General features: G+C 38.3%; 1 protein-coding gene across 1 annotated transcript in view; it reads left to right on the top strand.

Moving 5' to 3' along the window:
* The window catches only part of LOC141361709 (NACHT, LRR and PYD domains-containing protein 14-like), a 273,710-nt gene that overhangs the window by 7,659 nt on the left and 238,961 nt on the right, over positions 1-27,090 (top strand). Inside the window, exons 3-6 of the mRNA XM_073863400.1 lie at positions 14,151-14,324; positions 14,816-14,974; positions 16,054-16,221; positions 18,804-18,977. Of these exons, the coding sequence (XP_073719501.1) occupies positions 14,151-14,324; positions 14,816-14,974; positions 16,054-16,221; positions 18,804-18,977 (675 nt within the window). The remainder of the gene's footprint in view (positions 1-14,150; positions 14,325-14,815; positions 14,975-16,053; positions 16,222-18,803; positions 18,978-27,090) is intronic.

The raw sequence follows: 27,090 nt of genomic DNA, 5'->3' as shown, positions 1-27,090 counted from the left end.
ATCTTCGTCGCACGAGATCTCGTCACACCCCTAGGTGCAGGCTGCATAAGTTTGATTATACAGGTAGCATATGAATATACAGAATGTACAGAATATATTAATATATAAGGATATACATATACTATGGTATATTCCAGTGATAAAAATGCAGTGCTGTGAGTATATAATATGTATATAATTGTACATTATTACTTTATTTGCATTTATTGCCTTGTTATTTTTGTTTTAATAACTGTATTTAACGCCGTCTCTTCACCAGTACTACAACTACATTGTAGTTCAGTAAGTTTACATGTTTACCTTAATTCTATCGTCCTTAATAATTAAATGTCACACAGCTTTATCTCTTTTGTGTAACCACACTTACCTTAAAGATGTGAAATACAAGTTGAAATAGTTTTTTGCCATTTATTATGGTAAAAGTTGGATAAAAATGTCTTTAAAAAAGACAATATTTATTTCAGACTACATGTATAATTAAAACTGCAAGCAGTGATGGAAGGGCCCTCGCACACATGACACTGCCACGCTGTGGCGTAAGAATTAAAGGGAACAGTAGTAAATAGGCATTTAAGCATGTAAACATAGGGGAACCATTTAAAAGTGTAGTATAATGAGCCATATTTAGAGGTAGCATCGAGTGAGTGAGTCTGACTACATGTAAATATTGGCACGTAGATGTGTTCAGTCCAGGACTCTTATTGATCATGTAAAATGTAGGACAGATCTGACATTGAATAATCAGTGTAAAACATGTCACTTCTTGTTGCCAGCAGGTGGCACTATGGCCATAAATGACTATTGGCATGTAGATGTGTTCAGTCCAGGACTCTTAGCACTCATGTGGAGAGTTGACAGATCAGACATTGCATAATCATTGTAAAAATGTCACTTAGTGTTGCCAGCTGGTGGAGCTTTAACCACAAGTGACTAATGGCATGTAGATGTCCAGGACTCTTGTCAATCACGTGTAGTTTGGGACAGATTGGACATTGCATAATCATTGTAAACATGTCACTTCCTGTTGCCAGCTGGTGGCGCTATAACCATAAGTGACTATTGACATGTAGATGTGTTCAGGTCAGGACTCTTAGCACTCATGTGTAGTTTGTGACAGATCGGACACTGTATGCCTGAGTTCCAGCAACCTGTTTCATAGCGAAACATCAAATTTTGGCTGGCCGAAACGGACACAAATTTTAACAAAAAAATCAAATCCTTCGCAATTTAGCATCACAAAGACCTTAAGATGAGACTCGCCAAATATGATGATGATCCAACGAAAACTGTAGGAGGAGTTAGTTAAAGTATGACTGCTGGAAATGAGAAAAACTGAGCCAAAATCTGAGAAAGTATTAAAAATAGCTGACTTCCTGTTTGGTTTAGGGCATTGCTCCAGGATACTTTTTTGTTTGGCTTGTAATAATACACGAGCACACCGAAATTCGTACATGTACGTTAAACACAGTTCAAGGGCTGCTTCGTTTAATATTTGAAAGTTGCGCTGAAACATGCCCCTTCATGTTGCCAGCTGGTGGTGCTATGACTATAAATGGAAATTGTTATGTACATCTGTTCAGGTCAGGACTCTTAGCAATCATGTGAACTTTGGGACAGATCGGACACTGCATGCCTGAGTTCCAGCAACTACCTGTTTCATGACAAAAGATCAAACTTTATCGGGCCAGAACCGAAACATAGAGTCAAATCCTTCGCAATTTAGTATCACAAAGGCCTTAAGATTACACTAACGAAATATTAAGATGATCCGACGAAAACTGTAGGAGGAGTTACTTAAAGTATGACGCCTGGAAATGACAAAAACTGCGCCCAAATCACAAAAATAACTCTGAATAGCTGACTTCCTGTTTGGTTCACGGCTTCGCTCCAAGAGACTTTTTTGTAGGTCTTGTCATGCTACAGAAGCGTAACAAATTTCGTAATTGTACGTCAAACACAGTCCAAGGGCTGCTTCCTTGAAAATTTGTAGGTGGCGCTATAGAGCTATTTTCCCACGCCTAATTCCAAAGCCTACACCACATGTACGTTTTCATCACTCTTGACATCTGTGTAAAGTTTCATGAGTTTTCGAGCATGTTTAGGAAGAACAATAGGGTCCTCACACCCCGGTGTGCTCGGGCCCTAATTATGTGGTGTATTGTTGTTTTCTTGCAAAGCATCATACATCTGTGAAGCACCATCTAACGGTGTGGCTTCATCAATCTCTGATATCTGTCCAGCCTGATATCAGTGAATAATGCTGTGAATAAACATGTTTCGGGAAATGCTGAAGGTTATTATTTCTTGTCTTCTGCTATCCATGCCATGCATTGCTGTTTTGTTAACTCAGAGATCTGAGTTTCAGCTTAAGTTACTGTAACCGAGATAGCGGAAAATAAATCGCACTTCTTTTAGGATTAACTTAATTTTCTACGCCGATCGTGACTGCAGTTATAACAGTTAATTACACAGCAAGAGTTTTCGCTATTTAAACATCTTTCAGTCAGTAAAATGCAATCTCTGGCAGCTACTTCACCCGTCTACACAGCGCCCAAGCAGCTTCCTGAGCATAAACTCCCAGAATTCATTGCGTTGCATTTTGTCGGTGACGTCAGATTCCCGAGCTCTATTTTGGTTTAACCCTCTGAAGTCTAAGGGCTTTTTAGGCAGTAGCGCCTCACTGCAGAACACGACATCCAGGGGGCGGGGCTGGATCCAGGTCCAGAGATCTCTTCCCACTGCATTTTGATTGCTCGACAGTTTCACCACAAGACACGTTATACACTTGTTGTTGCGTTACCATTTCTGCATTGAGTCGTAACTAAATTAAGTTATTCTTTTGACGGCAAAAACAAACTTTACTTATGACTACAATACAAGTAGTGCCTTTAAGGTGAAAGGTAAGGTTTTTTGCTATAATGTTTTGGAGGAAAACATTTCAGGGTACTAAGAGTAATCTTACCACACACAGTTTAATATCTAAGAATGTATACGGTATAAATATGCATAGTTATTAACATATATGTCATGTTATTTAGAAATTAATAAATTCAATGTTTATCTTTTATGGACTTTGAACTTGTTTTAACCTGTCTGCTTTCTGCCATTAGGAAACAGGTTTCCCTCGCAGAAGGTTTACTTTTCTTACAAATGTGCTAGTAAAAGATATCAAATAAAATTGTGTTTTTATATTTACTCGTGTAATAAGTGGGATAATGTACCCCGTTTTGGCCGGGAAAGTCCCGCATTCTACCCTTCTTTCCCGCCATCCTCCCTAATTACTATTTTCCCGTAAATCTTCCGTATTTTAACCTACATTCTTAAATAATAATAATACCCTGGGCGGAGAAAAAAATGCATTCCCAATCTGAGCTTTGTCACTAGCCTCGCGATAATGTTGCGAGGTTAGTGTGTGAGGTCAGATGATGAGTGACAACGGAAAAAAAAACAGATGGATGATGGACACTACGACAGAGACAGAAGGCATTCCTGACAAAAAACAAAACCCTCATGTAGATAACGCAATCAATGGGACAGCGAATTTACTTTTCTGAAGAGGAGTAGGTTGGGGGACAGTCGGGCGTTTTGTAAGTTTTACAACTGTGACTTTAGCATCTCACACGGGGGAAGGAATAAGATTAAATTAAAATTAACCACTCTGGCTCAGACAAAAAAAACACTTCTTCCAAAACAGTCTTAAAGAATGCATAGTCTGCAACAATTTGTACAATAACTCACTAAAAGTGTAATGAAAAAAAATATATATATATATTTATATATTAAAATGTAGTAAGGTATACTGGAGCTTGGTTGGGGTAGTGGGACTGCTCACAGTGGCCACCGGAAAATTTCCCTTATTTTCCCATCCAAAAGCTACATTTTTAGGTCACTGATATAAGTCAACAAAACTCATTCTAAACATGTTTTCCTAAGACTTTTCAAAACAGGATCTAGTAGTCTAGAGTTTGTTCTTCAAAATGATGTGAAAATCATTCTGCCTACTCATGCGCATAAAACAATATATTGATTTACAATTTCTAAGACACTTTTGCCTGGGAAAGGCCGTATGCAAGGAGGCGTGAAAGCTCGCGTTATGGCTTGCAGGGCTTTATGCCAAATGAGGACAGAATATACGAGAGAGACGTTGTAATTTTATTCAAAGGGATTCCCAGGAAGCAAGGTGCATGGTAAAGAAAAGGAAAAGGGGCAAAGGAGGTGAGAAAACAAGTGCTTAAATCGGGCTCCATTGTCCTCAATGTTTATAGGAAATGTACAATAATTGAGGAACAAAGTGGATGTGCTTTAAGGAAATGTACGCTACCAAAAGAATTTTATGAACTGCTGTATTATGGCATTTACTGAAACATGGCTCACAGAGTGTGACCGGGGCGTCGTTTTGTGTATGGATGGATTCGGAGCCCCTTTGGGCATTTGTATCAACTCTCAAAGGTGACGGGGAAAAACCCAAGGAGGAAGGGTATGTTTCTATGTCAACAAGCGGTATTGCTACTGTGTTACTGTCAAAGAGCGTATTTGTACGGCTGATGTAGAACTTTATCGGTGTCCTTGAGACCGTTTTATCTACCCTGAGAGTTCCCTCAGATTTTTATTACAACAGTTTACATTCACCCGAAGGCGAACTCCGCATCGGCTACTAGTACAGTATTTCATGTCGTACAGAGGTTACAGTCAATCTCACCTGTGGCACCAAATTTGATCCTTGGTTATGTCTCTCTAAAACAGACTGTTAAAACTCTCCATCAGTATGTCTCCTGTCCGACGAGATGGGGCAAGACTTTAGACCTGTGTTATGGATCGGTGAGAGGTGCATACAAATCTATCCCCCTGGCCCCCTTGGGCTCTTCAGATCACAATTGTGTCCATTTGCTGCCCATATATATGACTGAAGATAACAGTGACTAGGGACATCAGAGTGTGAGAAGATGCTGTGTCCTGTCTATAAGACTGGTACAGCTGGACAGACTGGGACATTTTTAAACAGACCTGTGGTGACGATTTGGACTCAATGGTGGATATTACATGCTCATATATGTTTTTTTGCAGGGACATGATAATTCCATGTAAAAAGTTCAAAATCTATTCTAACAATAAGCCTTGGGTTACTAAATCAGTAAAGTCCTGTTTACAAAGGAATTTAAAGCAACACTAAAGAACTCTGGCTCTTTGCTCCCCCTACAGGTTAGAAGCGTAATTGTTCATTACCACTGTCGTAAATACTGCAGCATAGCTGGCTCTGATTGGATTGTAGGTCTGCCGTAAAGCAAGTTTTTGTAGTTTTCACTCGAACTACAGGACCGCTACCCGACGGTTGGAAACTTCTTTAGTGCGGTTTTGGCCGATAGAGGGCTGCAAAGCGAATGTGAAAGTGCCATTCACCCTGTTTTGAGTGGATGAACCATTGAGACTTTTTTGGAAACGTTATTTTAAGGTAAAAAAAAACCTCTTTGGTGTTGCTTTAAACACATAAGGAAAAATGTGAAAATAAGATGGCATCCAAAAATCCTGGCTCAGCATGGGCAATGTGAAAACCATAGTAGGCCTTCAGAACTCAGACTGCAGTAATCAGGTTACTTTAAATGGTTTTAATTTTGAAAATGGCAAATGCACTAAAGCACTTTTACTGTCGTTTTGACCGTTTAGATTTTAGCAAAGAAATCGAGGAATTGAATTTTAAATGAATGGATGATCAGCATTTTAACATCGAAAGCCCAGGTCCTGATAGCATCTGTGGCAGACTTTTAAAGTCATGCGCAAAAGAACTGAGCCCTGTATTTCATGAGATTTATAAGTCTCTGAAGACACATGGCGGAAAAAATGGCGGATGTGGCTGGCTGCAACCCGGGGGCTCATGCTCATAGTTTTAAACGGTCTCGTCTAAAACCAGATATTTATAGGACGACTGATGGCAAAGTAATAGTGGAGGATGAGTTATTAAACTTCCTTGCTGTGAAAATTAAGACTCTAAGCCAGGATGAGATTGTCTTATTGGCCACAAAAACGTTTGACTCTGAGGAAATTGAAGCCTCTAAGAAAGTTTTGTTTGAGCTCTGTCCGGGAACCTCGCAGAGATGTGTTGGATACAAAGGGCAGCATAGAGACGCCAACAACATAAAACTCTGCCTTAAAGTACTGAATGAATGTGGGTCTAATATCCCTAGATTTGTTTCCTATTACTTGGATGAGCTCCCTCCGGTGACATTCTCGAGCCTAGATGTCTCCTGTTTGCTTCGGAGAATGGAGCAGCTCTGTGCGGAAGTGGGAGCTCTAAAACACGTAACCCAGCTCCAGACGGGTGTATGTGAACAAGTTCGTGCTGAAGCTGTGGAAATTAACCACAGGGTATCTGTTTTGGAGTGCCGATCTGGCAACCCGATTACTAGTGCTGTAGCTGGGTTCTCTCCGGGATTAAAGAAGGCTGTTTATAATAGCTCGGGAAACGCTAAGGAGCCGACGCCGGGTGTGCGAGGTGGCGAACATGCGCTGACTGTGGAGCAGGGAGTTGGAGGTTTGGCGGACCTACACAAAATGGGAGACGCATTAGCGCGCTGTCCTGAACCGGTGCAGTGCAGCCGCGATGGGACTGTTGCGGTGGATGCAGCTACGGGGAAGGATCCTGCCGGGTCAGTGTTATGCACTGACTCTCCAAGTTGGAGTAAAGTTGTGAGAAACGGACGGGCTCGGCAGAAGACAAAGTCTGTTGCTACAGCCCTGGATGGGCGTGCGATTACCGCGGGACGTAAAAAATCTGGTCCAGCTTCTATCATAGGTACTGGAGCCGTGAGTACTATTAAAACTTTGAAGACCAAAATGGTGAGTGTTTTTGCAACAAAATTTTCTCCAGAACTTGATGCAGACACACTTGCTGACTATCTTAAAAGTAAACTTAATAGAGTGGTCACCTGCCAAAAAATAGAAAATGCACGTAGCAGGGTTGGCTCTTTTAAAGTGACCGCTGAATGTGATGATATTGGGGAAATGTACATTCCTGAACTCTGGCCAGAAGGAGCACTAATAAGGCGTTATTATGAGCCACGTAAGGCCAGTGTTGTTGGTTTATGTCGTGTGCCGTCCGAAAGGGAGGCAAATGGGCCCTCTGGAGGTAACCCGTTGGCATGAACATGTCAATTCGGGTACTGTCTTACAACTGCCGTGGCCTGCGCCTGGGGCAGAGCACAGGGGAAAAAGCAATACGTGCTGTGGTAGACAGTTTGCTCGCAGAATGTGACATTTTATGTTTACAGGAGACTTTTATTGCTAAACAAGATTTAGAGAAACTGAACACTCTTAATGAAAACTTTCTTGGAGTTGGAGAGTCAACGACTGATTTTAACAAGGCTATAGTCAGAGGCAGAATCCCAGGTGGGGTGGCTGTGCTCTGGAATAAAAAGCTTGATGCTGTGATAAAGCCGATCAGGCTTGATGTGGACTGGTGTATCGGTATACAATATACTTATAAATGTAATAATTTTGTCATTTTAAATGTTTATACACCATATGAGTCTAGTGAAAATGAGGTTGAATATTTAAATAGATTGGCTTTTATAAATGCTTTTATTCAAGATAATAGTATCTGTAATGTATATGTTGTTGGGGATATGAATGCTGATATCAGTGACAGTAACTCATTATTTGCCAAGCATCTGATCTGCTTTAGTCAAGATAATAACTTCACTTTATCAAGTAGAGTACTGTTGCCTGCAGATAGTTATACATACATAAGTGAAGCCTGGCACACAACATCATGGCTTGACCATTGTTTTAGTACAGCTGATGGGCATGCAGCCATAGAGAATATGAGTATTAAATATGGGGTCACAATAACAGATCATATACCTTTGGCCCTCACAATTAACACTGAAGAATTACCATCTAAAGTTACTAACAACAATGCTATCAGTGGTAATGTGAGTACTAAATTAGACTGGTCAACTCTTTCTGAAGAGGATCTTCTGGCTTATTATACTAATACAGACCACTATTTAAGTAATTTTTGTCTTCCTAGAGAAGCTATTATGTGTAAGGATGTAAATTGTCAGAGTGAGGTGCACAAGAGTAATCTATGTGCCATGTATGATGATGTTGTGGCTGCTCTGTTGGAGGCTGGTAAACCTCTTCAAAAACACAGGAGAAACATGGCTTTTAATATTAGACCAGGATGGAATGAGCATGTAGCACCATATCACACTGAAGCTCGGAAGCTTACAGGCTTTGGGACCTGGCTGGGAGACCTAGGCAGGGCCCTGAGCGTGAGAGTAAAAAGCTTGCAAATGCCAGATATAAGTATGCTGTTCGTTTTATATCTAGAAATGAGGAAGCTATGAGGGCTGACTCTATGGCTAGTAAAATGATGAGCAACAATATTACTGATTTTTGGAAGGAGGTGAGGTCCCTTAATAACTGTAAATCTTCCCTTCCTTGTACTGTTGAAGGAGTCTCCGGAGAAGATAATGTTGCAAGTATTTTGACAAATGAGGTATTTGATGCCATATGGAAATTACCTAACAATAAAGCATGTGGTATGGATTTAATAACTGCAGAGCATCTGAAAAATGCCAGTCTTAGGCTTGTTCCCCTCCTAGCAATCAACTTTACTGGTTTGTTGATCCATGGCATACTACCAGATTCAATGTTATCTATTCTGCTTGTTCCAGTGATTAAGAACAAAGCTGGAAAAGTTGGATGCCTGGATAATTATAGACCTATAGCATTGGCCAGTATTTTGTCCAAGGTAATGGAAAGAATCCTCCTTGAAAGGGTGAGCGGGTATATCTCTTCCCTAGATAATCAGTTTGGATTTAAGCCTAAACATGGCACAGACATGTGTATTTATGCTCTTAAGGAAATAGTGAAAGTCTAAAAATTCTACTATTCTCATGTGTTTTATAGATGCCTCCAAAGCATTTGATCGAGTGAATCACAAACAGCTTTTTATTAAGCTAAAGCAAAGGGGAGTCCCTGGGTATATTGTGAGGGTTCTTGCCTATTGGTATGCCCACCAGCAGATGCATATTAAATGGGGGGGTAGTATATCTGCCCCCTTTAGAGTGTCCAATGGTGTAAGGCAGGGAGGAATATTATCCCCGGTCTTATTTAATTTATATATTGATGAATTGTCAAGGAGACTTAATGGTTGTAACACGGGTTGTATGATCGGTGGCATGCTGGTAAATCATCTCATGTATGCAGATGACCTTGTTATTTTTAGTCCGAGTAGTGCTGGGCTGCAGGAGCTTCTTAATATATGCTCTGATTATGGGGTGGAATTTGATATAAAATATAATTCCAGCAAAAGTGCTGTCTTAATATGCAGAACGAAACAGGATAAATGGCTTAATTTTCCTGTGTTCATGTTAGCCAATAATTGTCTTGAGGTCTGCAAAAAGATTAAATACCTTGGTCATTGTATTGCAGATGATATGAATGATGATGATGACATGTACAGACAGTGTTATAAATTATATGCACAGGCTAACATCATAGCACGTAAGTTTGGTTACTGTTCCACTCAAGTTAAAGTGGCTCTGTTCAAAGCTTACTGTACATCACTCTATACTGCCCATCTGTGGTCTTCTTATAAAAAATCCAGCATGCATAAGGTACAAGTTGCCTACAATGATGCAATGAGAATTTTACTCAAGGTTCCCAGAGGAGGGAGTGCTAGTCAGATGTTTGTATCTGTAGGAGTGATTACATTAAAGGCACTTTTAAGAAATTTGATGTTTAAGTTTATGCAGCGTTTGGATAAGTCTTCAAACAGTATCATGGTGGCACTCTCAAATCCCTTAGTGAGTTGCTCCAGGTACACATCCAGGTTGAGAATGCATTGGTTGAAATGTTTGTATGTATTTTAATTTTTGTATTTACTCTTTTTAACTGTTTGTATGTTTTCTCTGTTTTTTATCTGTCCTGCCTTGTGTGTTTTTTTTGGACATGAGTCTGGTAAATAAACTGAATTGACAATTGACATCACAACATGTACCGAAACTCTGGAAGGGTGCGGTGGTCATCCCTGTCCCTAAATGCAGTGGTCCTAAGATGATTCATGATTTTAGGCCGGTTGCTTTGACTTAATGAAAATCTTTGAGAAATTATATGGAGTTTGCATATAGACCACACAGAGGAGTACAGGACGCTACAGTCACAATGCTAAATTTGCTATTATGACACTTGGATGGACAGAGGATACATGCTAGACTTTTATTTGTTGATTTTTTTTTCAGACTTTTATTTGTTGATTTTTCTTCATCTTTTAATACAATTCAACCACACATTTTAATCAAGAGGCTCTCAGATCAGTTTGCTTTAAGCAATAATTTGATGGGTTGGATTTTGGATTTCTTAACTTACAGAACACAGACAGTCAGAGTAAATGGTATCTTATCGGAACAGATGAGTTCCTCTACAGGAACATCCTCAAGGATGTGTGCTGTCTCCACTTTTATTTATCTTATACACAAATATGTGTTAAATTATCAGAATTATCATAAAGTATGCAGATGACTCAATAATGAAGACGAACAATAATGAAGATGTTTTATCACGCTTTTATTGAATCTGTGTTTTCCTTCTCCACTGTAGTATGGTATGGTCATATATCTTTAAAGGCAAAAAAATCAGTAAGACCAGATAGAAAAATGGTCTGGCCATTTGATAGGTGAGTCTAGGGCTGTCACAATGATTAAATACTCGCCTCATCGCGATTGTTTGACCTCATCGCGATGATTTCAGATCACCGCAATGATTGCATATCTCTCTAAAAAACACAAGAGGGAGCTGCAGTGCAACTTTCAGCAGTATGAATTGAAAGTAAAACATAAATTTCCAAAGCAGCAATTTAAAATTTAGGGATTTTTTTTGTTATGTGTATTAATATTTACTGCCAGGTAAACCTTGCAAAAAAATGTATTCAAATAATCACAACATTGTGTGAAAAATTATTTCATGAACAAACAAAACATTTATGAGAATTAAACATCAAAGCCATAAATCAGGCAATTAATCGTCACAATTTATTAGACAATTAACCGTCAGCCAAATTTCATAATCGTGACAGCCCTAGGTGAATCGTGACATGGCGTGGCCATCCCTGTACACCAAACACTTACAAAAGATGGCCATCTCAATCTTAGATGATGACTCTCACCCCCTGCACCGTTAGTTTAAAGGTGCCCTTCCTCTGGCGTTTTTTTTATTTTAGACTGTTGTCTGAGGTCTACTCATGACGTTTGCATGTTTTTTTACATCCAAAAACATCAAAAGCAATAAGTAATAGGCCATTTTGTACCCTGATTTTGAGGCTGGTTAGAGAAATGATCCGTTTTAATGGGCGGGCTGCATTGACGACTTGGAAGTAAACACCCACTGCTATGATTGGATAACAGTTTTTCGTTCAAACTAACTTTCAATTTAATCCCATGTGTAATCATATTAATGTTAAGTGTGTCTTAAGACACAGTGTCTTTCTTACACACGCATATTTTATCATAAACCCTTTTGACACACACACACACACACACACACACGCGCGTGTCTTTTATCGTAAACCCACGCACGCACGCACACACACACACACACACACACACACGTCTTTTTCATAAACCCTTCGACGCACGTGTAACGAATGCACAAACACACACGTGTGCATCATGAATTCGCATGAGTCGCATCACTCTGAAGAGAAATCCCGGCCGCAACTGATAGTGACACATAAAGTTAGTACTAAAGTGTTTTACTCCCACAAACATGCGTGTCTTTTATCATAAACCCTTTCAAAGCATCTGCAGCATGAATTCACGTCCCACGGAAGAGAAAACACCGGCCACCACAGTGACACATAGTACTAAAGTGTTTTACTCACATAAGCTGCGCCATTCTGTCCGGATCCAATATTGATAGAGGAGCATTGCTTTTTAATCGCAGTCTCTCTTACGCAAATCCAGCGTTCTTCTGAACATCCAAACATGTTGCAACTGTTATGTTTGTAACTTTATTGTTGGTGAAAAAAATGTTTAGTATGTGTTCCTTGGCCTTATTTCAGCAACTTTTTTTACCAACCATGCATAAACATCATTTACTTAAAAATACAAAAATGTACACACATGTTACTTACTGTTTGTGCTGAATATAATGTTATGTGATATTATCTATTAACTCTTTCCCCGCCATTGACGAGATATCTCGTCAATTAAGAGAAAACGAGAATATGACGAGTCATATTCTTGCCATATTCAACCAATGACGAGATTTTCCGTCTTTCCGCAATACCGTTATTATCCACCAGGTGGCCCTTCCGCAACTTTTTAAAACCGGAAGTATTGCCCTATGACCGTGTCTGTTTTAAAGATCGCTCTGAATGGGATCTCTATGAAAAGTCCGTCACAAAATGGAATTATCTCTGCTTTTTGCTCACAATGTGGTGTTTTTGCAGAAACCTACCAATATTCAAAAGCTGATTACAAAAGAACTACTCAAGGTAGGATGAAACGTTTTTTTTTTTTTTTTTTGAAAGCAGAGGGTCTGTTCTTTCATTTGGTATACTGTATGTTTATATATTTGAAGAAGAACATTTTCTGGAAGGCATTAAACTTTTGTGAAAATCATGAAAAACGCTGGCGCTGGCTGGCAACTTTTAAAAAAAACGCTGGCGGTGAAAGAGTTAATATGTTTAAAGCAACTAATAATAATAATAATAATCTTTATTTTATATAGCGCCTTTCAATGTTACTTCTCAAAGCGCTTTACAGTAAAAACAAATAAAAAAGAAAACCGCAAGTACAGAAAGAGAAAAGAAAAGTAGATAAATAGAAATTAAACAACATAAATAAACAATTTACAATAATACCTAAAGGCAATTACTTATAAGCAAGTCTGCTTATACTGAAAAAATACCAAATGTAAGAGCATGTCAGAACCTCTGCCAGTAACCCAAAATGGTCGGACCCCAGAGGGTTAATATCTGCTCGGTTCCAGACAGGCTGACTACAAGGTCCTCACAGCACTAAAAACAAACCTTATGCCTGTGGCTCAAGCCCCAGGCAGTGCTGGTGGTCTGACTGACTGATTTTAAACAGCATAGGGAACTCCGCCCTCTCACACCTCCCCACACTCCTTTTATCTCCACCCCAAGCGTCATCATGAGCCGCAGGTGCACGAGGGCAGAGCTTCTCCTCGGTAAAAGGATAAACCAAATCAATACTACATACCACACAAAATAATACTAAATACAAAGCATGGCCGTAAAAGTATACATTCACAGTATGCTCGGAGAGCTCACTGGTGTGATCGCTATTTATGTTTGTGTACACATTCACTTGTACGTTGTTGTGTTTCTCTATATGCATTCACGGTGTGCTCAAAGAACTCACCCGTATGTGTATTTTTATGTTCATATGGTGCTTACACTTGTGCTTCACGTTAGGCCTATATATGCTGGTAAATAGGGCCCCATTCGGCGTCTCTCTAGTAAGGCACTTCAGTCTGTTATATGCACGGCAGAATGCAATGCGAAGTAAACTGTATTGAAAGGGAACCATAAGGTTACTCACGTAACCTTATCGTTTATTGTATGGTGGTTTCACATGCACTTTAAAAAATGTTGAAATTACTCTATACTTTCTTGGCTTTTACATAGTGCCCGAATTGATTCCCATTATGAGAGCAGTACCCTGTAGCACAGTTGGTTCCCATGGGGTGTGTGGAGGGGTTTGGGTTGTCTTGTGCCTTTGTTACCTTTTTCAACCCTGATGAGATGGCATCCCTGGATCTAATGCTCATTTAGGCCAACCCAGGTAGAGTGAGTTATAGGGCTGCACAATAAATCGCATGTGTTTGTCACGCGCATCACGGCAGTAATGCCGGTTCCTTGATTAGTATTAAATCGCCATCAGCTGTTTTCAGATGGCGCGACATTAACTGCACAGAGGCGTAGTTCCCTGACAATTTGGGCCATATCGCATACATATCGCAGGCGATACGTCCGCGATAATTAATGCGAAATTGCCCTGATATCAAATCATAGAGTAATCAAAAACAACCTCAAGGTTTCTGACACAATCATGTACGTTTAGAGAAAAAGGACCAAGGCTTATGTGATTCCAAACTCACGTATTGGTTTCTTCTTTTGTTTACAGGTTGTATGATTGCGATATCACAGATGAAGGTTGTGTTGCTCTGTCTTCAGCTCTGAGATCAAACCCATCACATCTGAGAGGACTGAATCTGTCTTGCAATAAACTCACAGATTCAGGAGTGAAGCAGATCTCCGATGTAATAGAAGATTCTCACTGTACACTGCAGAAATTGGGGTAAAGTCTCTTACATTTACAAATGGTTCCTTAAAGATGTTTTACATTAGAATCTGAAAAATAGAAACAGTAAAATGAAAATAAATATTTAACGTAAAATGTATGGAAACTAAGAGGTTGAATTTGTAGATTTTTTTATTGTTCAAAAAGTTATTTTGTTCATTAAATATTGTTTCAAAATAATTGTTTGTTATTTTTTTATTAAATATCGTATAAACCTGAAATAATCTTGATAAACTATATATTTTGGTGGAAAACTCTAAGAATGTAGTTTTCATTTTTCAAAATCTTTTTACGATAATTGGATTTTGCTCCTAGACCAAAGAATGCCAGAGTTATATTAATTTGAAGATGCACATCATCTTTTCATCCCCACACTCAAAATGTAGGGGGGTGACAGTTAATAAAAATATTTTGAGTTTTATGATGATTCCTGCCGATTTGTGTGTTGTGATCTGTGAGAGTGATGTGTGTGTCTCTTTTCTCTACAGGTTGTGGGATTTTAATATCACAGAAGAAGCTCGTTTTGATCTGACTTCAAAGCCCTTTACAGCAAAACTGATTCTGTCTTATAATAATCTTGGAGATTCAGAAGTGAAGCTGATCTCTGATGAACTGAAGAAACCTGACTGTAAAGTGGAGGAACTGGAGTAAGATCATCTCTAATAAGGACTTAAGAGTTAAATGTGATATTTGTAGTATAGCTTGTTTTGTAATTATATTATAAACTCAACTGATGGTTTAATGACACAATTACAGCTCAAACTATCAGGTTCAGTGGGTTTGAGGGCTCTACACCAAAAGAAAACTATAACCTAATTTTAAGATCCTCATTTACCCCCTCATAAAGAAGAATATGATGAATGCTTAGCAATATAATACAGCCCTTACCACACTCATATCATTATAGTTGTGTGATAAACCACCTGAATTAACTCTATATGCATTTGTTGCACGTCATTATGCACAAATGCCCTTTCTAAATATATTAATGTATTTAAATTAGTCAAAGATATTCAATATGCTGATCTTAATACTGCTGCTAGTAAATACAACCAGTAGTTAGGTTGTAATTGATTTGTTGCATTACATACATTATTTTATTAAACTATATATACAATAGTTATATCCAGTGTTATCCAGCATATTGTAATGAGATTCATTCATTCATTTATTCAAACCTTTATTTAACTAGGATAAAAAATGAGTGATGAGTGGTTTTATACATACATTCTTTACATATTACTTGCCTTCTTGTCTTCAGTTTTCTTGACCTGATACCTTTATTCCTATACCTTTCTTATACCTGTAGCTTTATATCTGTAATGTTGGTATTCATTTATAAGTTATTCCGCTCTCTCTCTATCTCTCATGTATGCAATGTCTAATGACCCTGCACCTTCTTGTGGCTAAATCTTTGTTTAATTTCAAGTTCACGCGGGCTGCGTAAACCATTGGTAGATTACTAATCTATTTAGGGCACCTTGTTTTATTAATTAATTTAACGATATTTGATGCCAATGTATCGATTCTCATATCGCCAGATACAGACAACGATACATCGCCATAACAATGTATTTTCCCACCCGTAATTACTATTGATATCTTATGATTTATAATGAACTGTAAAATAATAAATAATGAATAAACTAACAAAAGAAAATCAATGTTGATCTAATGTGTGTGTTGTAATCTTAGAGAGTGAAGTGTTTGTCTCTGTTCTCTACAGGTTAAAGGAGTGTAATATCACAGATTGTGTTGCTCTGACTTCAGCTCTGACATCAAACCCATCACACCTGACACTACTGGATCTGTCTTATAATAATATTGGAGATTCAGGAGTGGAGTTGATCTCTGATGTACTGAGGAATCCTGACTGTAAACTGCAGATACTGAGGTGAGAGCAGGCCTTATGCCATAGCATAGATGCTAAACCGGCATTCACTGCTTCAAGCCAGTCACCCATCAGTCTGCGCAGCTGTCTGTAATGTTTACTGCTATGGAGCATTTGGACGGGACTAAAATCACTGAGAAGCTCTGATAACAGGGTCCCCGCGGGTCCTTAAAAAGTCTTAAAATGTCTTAAATAAAATTTTCGATTTTTAAGGTCTTAAAATGTCTTAAAATCTGGAATTTCCACTAAGAAGGTCTTAAATTTCATGTCAGACTCATCCTCCAGTGTTTCCCATACATTGTTATATTTCATACATTTTCTATATGTATTTGTAGTATTATAATTGTAATATTTTAGTATTAAAACGGCTTTATTCATTTTTCGAGCGCTCAGCGGCGCCTCTCTCGTGTGCGCGTGCTTTCTCTCCCTCATCCTGCTGTGTCGTGTAGCACCTCACACACATGGCACATGGGGGAAGGAATTAAAAGTTGGCAGTGTTTATTCTCTCATATTTTATATATACGCAATCTACAATAATACTTTTACTTTTAAAAGCGCTTATAACACAACAAGACGAGAAGAGCAACGGTAAAGCTCTGCACTGCATGAGACACACAGGTAATGTAGCCAAAATCACCTCGTAATGTTATATCAGCTCTTAAATGTAAATATATGGTGATATTGTCAGAAGCGTTTAGCTATAAATCAGGATTTAAGCAGTAAGTAACGTGGTTGGATTAAACACGAGGGTCGTGTTATTGGGTCGTGTTTAGTCACTATTTTTTAGTCAGTAACTTTATTTATATACACAGGCTCTCAAGTCTCACGCGTTGACCACGAGACACACGCATTTTAGTCAGTTCACATGCCACAGCCTTCTCACCCTGAGAAGTAAGAAATAAATTGTCCTGCTAAATTGTCCAGTGGCCGAGGGGTCACTGTTGCAAATACCCCTCTCCTGACATATCACTCCAAACTTTTGGTAAAACTTGAGATCCCTCATATACATGTCCAACAACAAAACAGATAATATGTAAAAATATAATTAAGTTGTGTTAAAATACAATATAACTCAATTAACCTACTTAAGTCTGTGTCATTAATGTTAATCAAACAACCCAAGACAAAGAGAAAATCCCTTCTGTCGCTCTAAAAAATAATCATATTCAATTTATACAAAGACTTTACCTAATGTGCAACTTTGTTCTTTTTTTATAAATGTTTGTAATTTCTTAATTTGTTACTAAATTTTTCCCACCCCTTTTTTGCTGATCTGAAAAATGATCAGATCTGTGCCTCAAAAGCCGTAATGTGATCTGAACCATGAGTTTTGTGATCCGTCACACCCCTATTTTGTAATGTTCTGGGCTGTCCTCCATGTCTTTTTCAAAATGCTAAGAGGGGCCAGAATTTAGAAATTAACTGAAGTACCTTAAAGGCAGATTTTTACACAGTCAACCATGTCAGAATTGTTAGGCGAATTAGTACAAAAGTATAAAAGTATAAAAAGTACTTCGTATAAAAGTTGTTGTTTCCCTGTGATGTGTCTTGAGTGTGGCTCAGGCGAGCTGTGCCGTGCTATGCTTCAACACACAATTCTGTGTCGTGTCGCGCTGAACATTTTCCTGTTTTTATGATAAAGTCTTAAATTTTTATTTTAGAGGACTTAAAAAGGTCTTAAAAGTCATTAAATTTCCTTATAAAAAATGTGCAGATACCCTGGATAAAAATTTTCTCAGCGTCTCTATGTAAAACTAATCCTGTCCGAATAGTACTTATAGTGGCAAGAAAAAGTATGTGAACCCCTAGGAATAAACTGTTTTTCTACAGTGATTTGCCATAAAATGTGGTCTGATCCTAAAATGTGATCTAGGTCACAACAATAGACAAACACAATTTGTACAAGCTGACAACACACAAAAATTCTAGTTTCTTGTGTCTTTTTGAAAACACCCAATACACATTCACAGCGCTGAAGGAAAATATATGTGAACCCTTGCATTTTATAGCTTGTTGAACCTCCCTTGGAAGCAATTGTTCAAGCAAGTGTTTTTAGTTGTTCTGAATCAGACCTGCACATCGTTCAGAGGGAATTTTTGCCTAAGATACATTTGTAGGATGTCTGGTGTAAACTACTCTCTTGAGGTCATTCCACAGGTTAAGGTCTGGGCTTTGAATAGGCCACTTTAAACACACAGCGTGTCAGTTATTGAGGGATTGAAATAGTAACATTACATGAAGAGATGGATGTTATATTTGCGTATAAACTTTGTAGTTTTGCATAATTTGCATGGAAAGTTTCCACCATTTTGCAACCCTAGAGCTGATATTTCTCCTGTAATAGAGAAACATGTTTATATTGAATACCTGATGAGAATTACTAGTGTGAGTCATGAACTCAATACAGATTCATGAAGAGATGTTCATTAATAGCCTGTGTGATGTTTTTATTTCACATTTAAACACACAGCGTGTCAGTTATTGAGGGATTGAAAGAGTAACATTACATGAAGAGATGGATGTTATATTTGTGTATAAACTTTGTAAGTTTTGCAGAATTTACATGAATTCATTGTTCTCTACAGGTTGATAAGATGTAATATCACAGGTGAAGGTTGTGTTGCTCTGACTTCAGCTCTGACTTCAAACCCATCACACCTGAGAGATACGGATCTGTCTAGGAATAAACTCACAGATTCAGGAATGAGGCTGATCTCTGCTGTACTGAAGAATCCTGACTGTAAACTGGAGATACTATGGTAAGATAATATGAAGTAATAATGAAATGAAATCTGTTTGAGGTGTTTATTTTTTTGCTTCTGCTTCTGAACTGTAGAATTTTTTCTGAGTTTCCAATTCAATTTATAGTAGAGAGTTCTAAGTTAAGTCAATGTCAGCTGACTCCCTAGGGGTTGAACAAAACTCCTAGGGGGAAAAAAACTCAGGAGGAAATCAGGAGGAAAATGTTCCAGAAAGAAAAAACCCTTTGAGAGAGCCAGACATAGCTGATATAGATACTATTTTATAAAATGTTATGGGAATTAAAACATAATATATATATATATATATATATATATATATATATATATATATATATATATATATATATATATATATATATATATATATATATAATATATATATACAGTGCCCTCCACAGTTATTGGCACCCCTGTTTAAGATGTGGTCATGGACTTGTAAAAATTCTCCTTTTTATTTAAACAACATAGAACCCAAATAAAAAAAGACAACAATACAACCTTTCATTTAAGTACCATACTTTGGTGGTAAAAAAAATACACATTTAGAAAAAAAATTGAAATCATGCATCCCACAATTATTGGCACCCCTGAAGTTAACACTTTGTAGAACCCACCTTTTGCCAACACGACAGCACTTAATCTCCTCCTATAACATTTTACAAGATTGGAGAACACAGAGATCTTTGATCATTCTTCTTTGCACAATCTTTCCAGATCATCCAGTGTCCTGAGTGCTCTCTTATGCACTCTCTTCTTTAGCTCGCCCCACAGGTTTTCGATTGGGTTGAGGTGTGGGGACTGATATGGCCATGGGAGGACTTTGAGTTTGTGACTGCTAAACCATTTTTGTGTAGATTTTGCAACATGTTTTGGATCATTATACTGCTGAAAGTCCCAATGACGACCCATCTTCAGCTTTCTGGCAGAGGCCGTCAGGTTTTTATTTAAAATGTCCTGGTAGTTCAAAGCGTTCATAATGCCATGCACCCTAACAAGGTTCCCAGGGCCTTTGGAAGAGAAACAGGCCCACAGCATCACAGATCCTCCACCATACTTCACGGTGGGCATGAGGTGCTTTTCGGCATACTCATCTTTTGTTTTACGCCAGACCCACTTAGAGTGTTTGTTGCCAAAAAGCTCAATCTTAGTCTCATCTAACCAAAGCACACAATCCCAGTTGAAGTTCCAGTACCGCTTAGCAAACTCCAGACGTTTACATTTGTGAGTGTTAGTGAGAAAAGGTTTTTTCCTTACATGCCTCCCAAACAGCTTGTTGGCATGTAGAGTGCGTCTGATGTTTGTTTTGGAGACTTTGTAACCCCAAGATGCCACTCTTTGATGCAATTCTGTGACAGTGAGCTTAGGAAAATTTGTACTTCTCTTACCATCCTCCTCACTGTGCGTTGTGGCAGGATAAACTTGGGACCTCTTCCAGCCTTGTTTGTCACTGTTCCAGTTGTTTTAAACTTAATGATTTCTTTGACAGTAGATACTTGCAAGTTAAGGCGAGTGGCTATTTTCTTGTAGACATTGCCTGACTTGTGAAGGTCAACACACATTTTCCTTACTTGAATGGTGTGTTCTCTTGTCTTTGCCATGATGACGAATGATGACGACATGTGTGTGTGTGTGTGTGTATATATATATATATATATATATATATATATATATATACAGTCTTGTTCAAAATAATAGCAGTACAATGTGACTAACCAGAATAATCAAGGTTTTTAGTATATTTTTTATTGCTACGTGGCAAACAAGTTACCAGTAGGTTCAGTAGATTCTCAGAAAACAAACAAGATCCAACATTCATGATATGCACGCTCTTAAGGCTGTGCAATTGGGCAATTAGTTGAAAGGGGTGTGTTCAAAAAAATAGCAGTGTCTACATTTGACTGTACAAACTCAAAACTATTTTGTACAAACATTTTTTTTTTCTGGGATTTAGCAATCCTGTGAATCACTTAACTAATATTTAGTTGTATGACCACAGTTTTTTAAAACTGCTTGACATCTGTGTGGCATGGAGTCAACCAACTTGTGGCACCTCTCAGCTGTTATTCCACTCCATGATTCTTTAACAACATTCCACAATTCATTCACATTTCTTGGTTTTGCTTCAGAAACAGCATTTTTGATATCACCCCACAAGTTCTCAATTGGATTAAGGTCTGAAGATTGGGCTGGCCACTCCATAACATTAATTTTGTTGGTTTGGAACCAAGACTTTGCCCGTTTACTAGTGTGTTTTGGGTCATTGTCTTGTTGAAACAACCATTTCAAGGGCATGTCCTCTTCAGCATAGGGCAACATGACCTCTTCAAGTATTTTAACATATGCAAACTGATCCATGATCTCTGGTATGCGATAAATAGGCCCAACACCATAGTAGGAGAAACATGCCCATATCATGATGCTTGCACCTCCATGCTTCACTGTCTTCACTGTGTACTGTGGCTTGAATTCAGAGTTTGGGGGTCGTCTCACAAACTGCCTGTGGCCCTTGGACCCAAAAAGAACAATTTTACTCTCATCAGTCCACAAAATGTTCCTCCATTTCTCTTTAGGCCAGTTGATGTGTTCTTTGGCAAATTGTAACCTCTTCTGCACATGCCTTTTTTTAACAGAGGGACTTTGTGGGGGATTCCTGAAAATAGATTAGCTTCACACGGACGTCTTCTAACTGTCACAGTACTTACAGGTAACTCCTGACTGTCTTTGATCATCCTGGAGGTGATCATTGGCTGAGCCTTTGCCATTCTGGTTATTCTTCTATCCATTTTGATGGTTGTCTTCCGTTTTCTTCCACGTCTCTCTGGTTTTGCTCTCCATTTTAAGGCATTGGAGATCATTTTAGCTGAACAGCCTATCATTTTTGCACCTCTTTATAGGTTTTCCCCTTTCCAATCAACTTTTTAATCAAGGTACGCTGTTCTTCTGAACAATGTTTTGAACGACCCATTTTCCTCAGCTTTCAAATGCATGTTCAACAAGTGTTGGCTTCATCCTTAAATAGGGCCACCTGATTCACACCTGTTTCTTCACAAAATTGATGACCTCAGTGATTGAATGCCAGACTGCTATTTTTTTGAACACACCCCTTTCAACTAATTCAACTACTTGCCCAATTGCACAGCCCTAAGAGCGTGCACATCACGAATGCCGGGCCTCATCTGTCCCCCGAGAATCCACCGAACCCACTGGCAACTTGCCTGCCACGCAGCAACAAAAAATATACTAAAAACCTTGATTATTCTGGTTAGTCACATTGTACTGCTATTATTTTGAACAAGACTGTATATAGCGGGAACAATACTGTACATCACCTTTAAGCGTTTATTGTGTCTTTCAGCACAGTTCCTTATGTGACCCATTCTGTCTAAATGAGTGGGAGGTTTTCAGAAAAAATAAGTAGCCTACTACATTAATCCCTTGTCTAGCATCCCAATACTCTTGTAATTAAACATCTACAATGATCATTATTTGTACATTTTCTGAGAGGTGCACTGTCCTAAATGATTAACCTAATATTTCAAAGATGCATGTCCATCCACATATATATATGTGTGTGTGTGTGTGCGTGTACCTGGTAATTATCACGTTGTGGGTACCAATTGTCCCAACAAAGATATAAATACCAGTATTTTTGTTATCTTGTGGGGACATTTTGAGGTCAAGGTGCTGAAAGCATTCTTTAGAAATGTTGGCCCATATTGATAGGATAGCATCTTGCAGTTGATGGAGATTTGTGGGATGCACATCCAGGGCACGAAGCTCCCATTCCACCACATCCCAAAGATGCTTTATTGGATTGAGATCTGATGACTGTGGGGGGTACTGTTTAGTACAGTGAACTCATTGTCATGTTAAAGAAACCAATTTGCAGGGGTGCAAACTTGTCACCTTTCGGCGAAATTCGCCGTTTTTTGATACAAAATAGGTAATTCTTGTGATTCGTCTAGATCCTCTGAGTTTTTGAAAATGAGGGGTGAGGGGGTCTGCGACATGGTAGCAGTAAATGAAATGATGAAAATCATGTCCAGCTATTGTGGTAACGATGTCAAATTACTAGCCAGTTTTGGCGGGTTATGTTTTACAATTTATAGCCACCTCATTTGCTGCCGAAGTTTAAGCAGTCTGCAGATTGAGTGCACATACTTAACTCGTAGTATTTTCTCATTTAAGGTTACGCGCCCACGTCACGTTGCTGTGCGCGTGGTCATAAAGCTTAACATTTGTTCACGCACCGCAGTTTTAAGTTAAGTGATTTTAAGCCGTTGACAACAGTGCTATATGCGCTATATACCTGTTTCTGTTTAAGAGGAGCGTGCAAGCCACGTATCCGCTTATATAAGAGCGCTTTTGTCTTGTCACCTTTTTCACCCCTGATGAGTTTGCACCCCTGAATTTGAAATGATTCGAGCTTTGTGACATGATGCATTATCCTGCTGGAAGTAGCCATCAGAGGATGGGTACATGGTGGTCATAAAGGGATGGACATGGTCAGAAACAATGCTAAGGTAGGCCATGACATTTAAACGATGCCCAATTGGCACTAAGGGGCCTAAAGCGTGCCAAGAAAACATCCCCCACACCAATTACACCATTACACACAAATAAGTAGATTAAACAGGGCGGTCATGGGTCAGATATTGGCTGGGCATCACGTCAAAGGAAGGTCAGTTGATCAGTGGTGTAATGACTTTCACAGCAGTAGGAAGTGCATTTGTAAGTCTCATAGTCCTCATGTTTGAGGATGAGACCGGGGAAGAGAAACAAAACGTAGGGGCCGTTTGCATGTAATGTATAGAGCTCGGGAATCAAAGTCATCGTTCACGGCATTCCGCCATGTTTTATGCTACGCGCGTTATAGGAGACGCTTGTAGCAACGGAGAATTAGTATGTGGCCAAATGAAGCAATATTAATGCATCGAACGTATATGACGCTAATACAACAACAACAAAAAACACATAGTTTTTGGCCTTATCAGTGCACTACGCTAACCTTTTACCCAAGGAGTGCATGTGCTCCTAAATGGAAAAATTTAGGAGCACACAAAGAAATATAGGAGCACAGTAAAAAGTTGATTAAACTGCTCAATTCATATAGATATTCTATTCCCGTGCTATATGCAGATTTAATGTAGGCCAGAGTTCACGTCACCAAAAGCAGCAGATATAAGCTGCATTTTATTGATCGTAAGCTCATTTTTAATATTTAATATTTTAATAGGAGAGAGCGACAGCAGCACTGATAGCCCAATATCATTTCATTTCTTTACTATTAACGAATATGATTGTGTGTTGAGCGTCTACGACAGGGCTATTCAATTAGTTTGTCATGGGGGCCAGTTTATGAAAAGCATCTCAAATGAGGGGCCAGAGATATATCAGTGATAAAGACTACATTTTTCTACATTTAAACATTCTCATGTTGTATTTTGAAACTGCATGACAAGAAAATCAGTGCATTGTACAATAGACTTTTTTACAAACATGTATTTTCAAACCGCATACAACAAAATAAGTGCATTTTAATATGACCAAGTACGCTTTTTCTACATCCAGACATGTTCGTATGTTTTATTTTAAAACTGCATAACAACATAAGTGCATTGTTAGATGCCCGAGTTAGCTTTATTCTACATTTAGGGGTAAATAAGAGCCATATCACACTCGTTGAGAATTTAACTTATTTACTCACTTAAGTACACAACCAAAAGTTTATAATATGGAACATAACATTGTTTTATGCAGTTTTTTGTCAAAGCTAATTATTTCACGACCTCTATTTAAACTACAACCGCCATCTTAATAACTGGCAAACATTAGGCTAGCTTCTTATAAGAGAAATTATACTTTTAGATTTCATCAGGGCAGTAAAATCAGGTGTATGTTTGTCACGATACGCATACAGTGGTGCAGGTGCTGGGCTGTGAGTGATGGGTGATTAACTGTTACTCGTTTAAATTGCATTCTTGTATGAGAACCATGACTCCCAATAATATTTGAGCCTTTGTCTGCTTTGAATTTCGGAGAAACGCCAGGCAGGATCTTTTTTCTAGTTCACAAAATTCGTTTCAATGCGTTTCCTTTATTAAGACATCTATTGTTAATGTCATTGTGGATAAGCGATTGATCATTGAGCTGACATATCAGACAACAACTGTCGGAAAAGGTGGTGTTGTAAGCTGGAAATACAACAAATAAAGTTAAAACAGCCATAGAGTCCGTGGTCTCTTAACTCACCACTGTCAGTCATTGCATCTTGACGTTGGCGCTATCAGGGCGGGGGAGGCTCGCGTTGCGGACAAAGGTGTGAATATAAACACGTGATACAGCTGCTCGCGCCGGTCATGTGACTCACGCTCTGCATCTCATGCTGTATGAAACAGATGTACGCGCATCAAGATTGCGACCTCGTCCTCTTGCATGCTTTCCGTGTAAAATCAGTGGTATGCGTCGCTGTTGTTCAGTGTCACTGGCGCACTGTGCTCCCAAATTATTTTACAAGTTCGCACATAACTATTTTTAGGCGCATATGCGAGTGAAATACTCGCACTGTAGAGCCCTGCTTATGATTTAGATTAGATTCAACTTTATTGTCATTGCACATGTAAACAAGGCAACGAAATTTAGCATCTAACCAGAAGTGCAGATAGTAGTAAGTCAGTGCAGAATAGATGTATGAACATGTGTACAATAAATAGATAGATATATTACTATGGGTCTATACATAATATAATGTGAACAATGTGGACATTATATGGATATATATGATATTAATGTAATTTTTTTGAATGAATAAGGTGCAGGTAGGGGTGTGATGAGACACTTAATCCACGAGAATGAGACGATATTTTTATACTTCTTAAAAAATCCTCAATGATAAAATAAATAAGAAACTGAAATCACCTCATTTTTAAAAGTTTTAACTAATCAAGGACTGCCCCTAACAATTATTTTGCTTACTGATAATGAAGTAGCCTAATTTGTTATTTTTGGGTAATAAAAATAGACCCAAGTGAGCAGTAGCCTTTAAAATTACATAATAACGAAGATGCAATAATAATTGGTTCAAATAAAGAATTTAAACCAAGTTACATTAAACAACATTACATTAACAAACACATTACATTTGTGTCCTATAAATAAAAAGCATTATGTATGTATTATAACAAATGCCTGCAAGGGGCGATAGTGGACTCGTCTCGCGGATGCTACCTTACTTTCACTTTCACTTTAGAAGGAGAGAAACGCTTATTTTTAGCCAGCATTTCACCTCCACAAGAAATCTCGCGAAACACATTTAATCTTCGTCGCACGAGATCTCGTCACACCCCTAGGTGCAGGCTGCATAAGTTTGATTATACAGGTAGCATATGAATATACAGAATGTACAGAATATATTAATATATAAGGATATACATATACTATGGTATATTCCAGTGATAAAAATGCAGTGCTGTGAGTATATAATATGTATATAATTGTACATTATTACTTTATTTGCATTTATTGCCTTGTTATTTTTGTTTTAATAACTGTATTTAACGCCGTCTCTTCACCAGTACTACAACTACATTGTAGTTCAGTAAGTTTACATGTTTACCTTAATTCTATCGTCCTTAATAATTAAATGTCACACAGCTTTATCTCTTTTGTGTAACCACACTTACCTTAAAGATGTGAAATACAAGTTGAAATAGTTTTTTGCCATTTATTATGGTAAAAGTTGGATAAAAATGTCTTTAAAAAAGACAATATTTATTTCAGACTACATGTATAATTAAAACTGCAAGCAGTGATGGAAGGGCCCTCGCACACATGACACTGCCACGCTGTGGCGTAAGAATTAAAGGGAACAGTAGTAAATAGGCATTTAAGCATGTAAACATAGGGGAACCATTTAAAAGTGTAGTATAATGAGCCATATTTAGAGGTAGCATCGAGTGAGTGAGTCTGACTACATGTAAATATTGGCACGTAGATGTGTTCAGTCCAGGACTCTTATTGATCATGTAAAATGTAGGACAGATCTGACATTGAATAATCAGTGTAAAACATGTCACTTCTTGTTGCCAGCAGGTGGCACTATGGCCATAAA

Source organism: Misgurnus anguillicaudatus, chromosome 24 (genome assembly GCF_027580225.2).
Source record: "Misgurnus anguillicaudatus chromosome 24, ASM2758022v2, whole genome shotgun sequence".
NCBI lineage: Eukaryota > Metazoa > Chordata > Actinopteri > Cypriniformes > Cobitidae > Misgurnus > Misgurnus anguillicaudatus.
The sequence above is the reverse complement of the archived record's forward strand: the minus strand, read 5'-3'. Positions and strand labels throughout refer to the sequence as shown.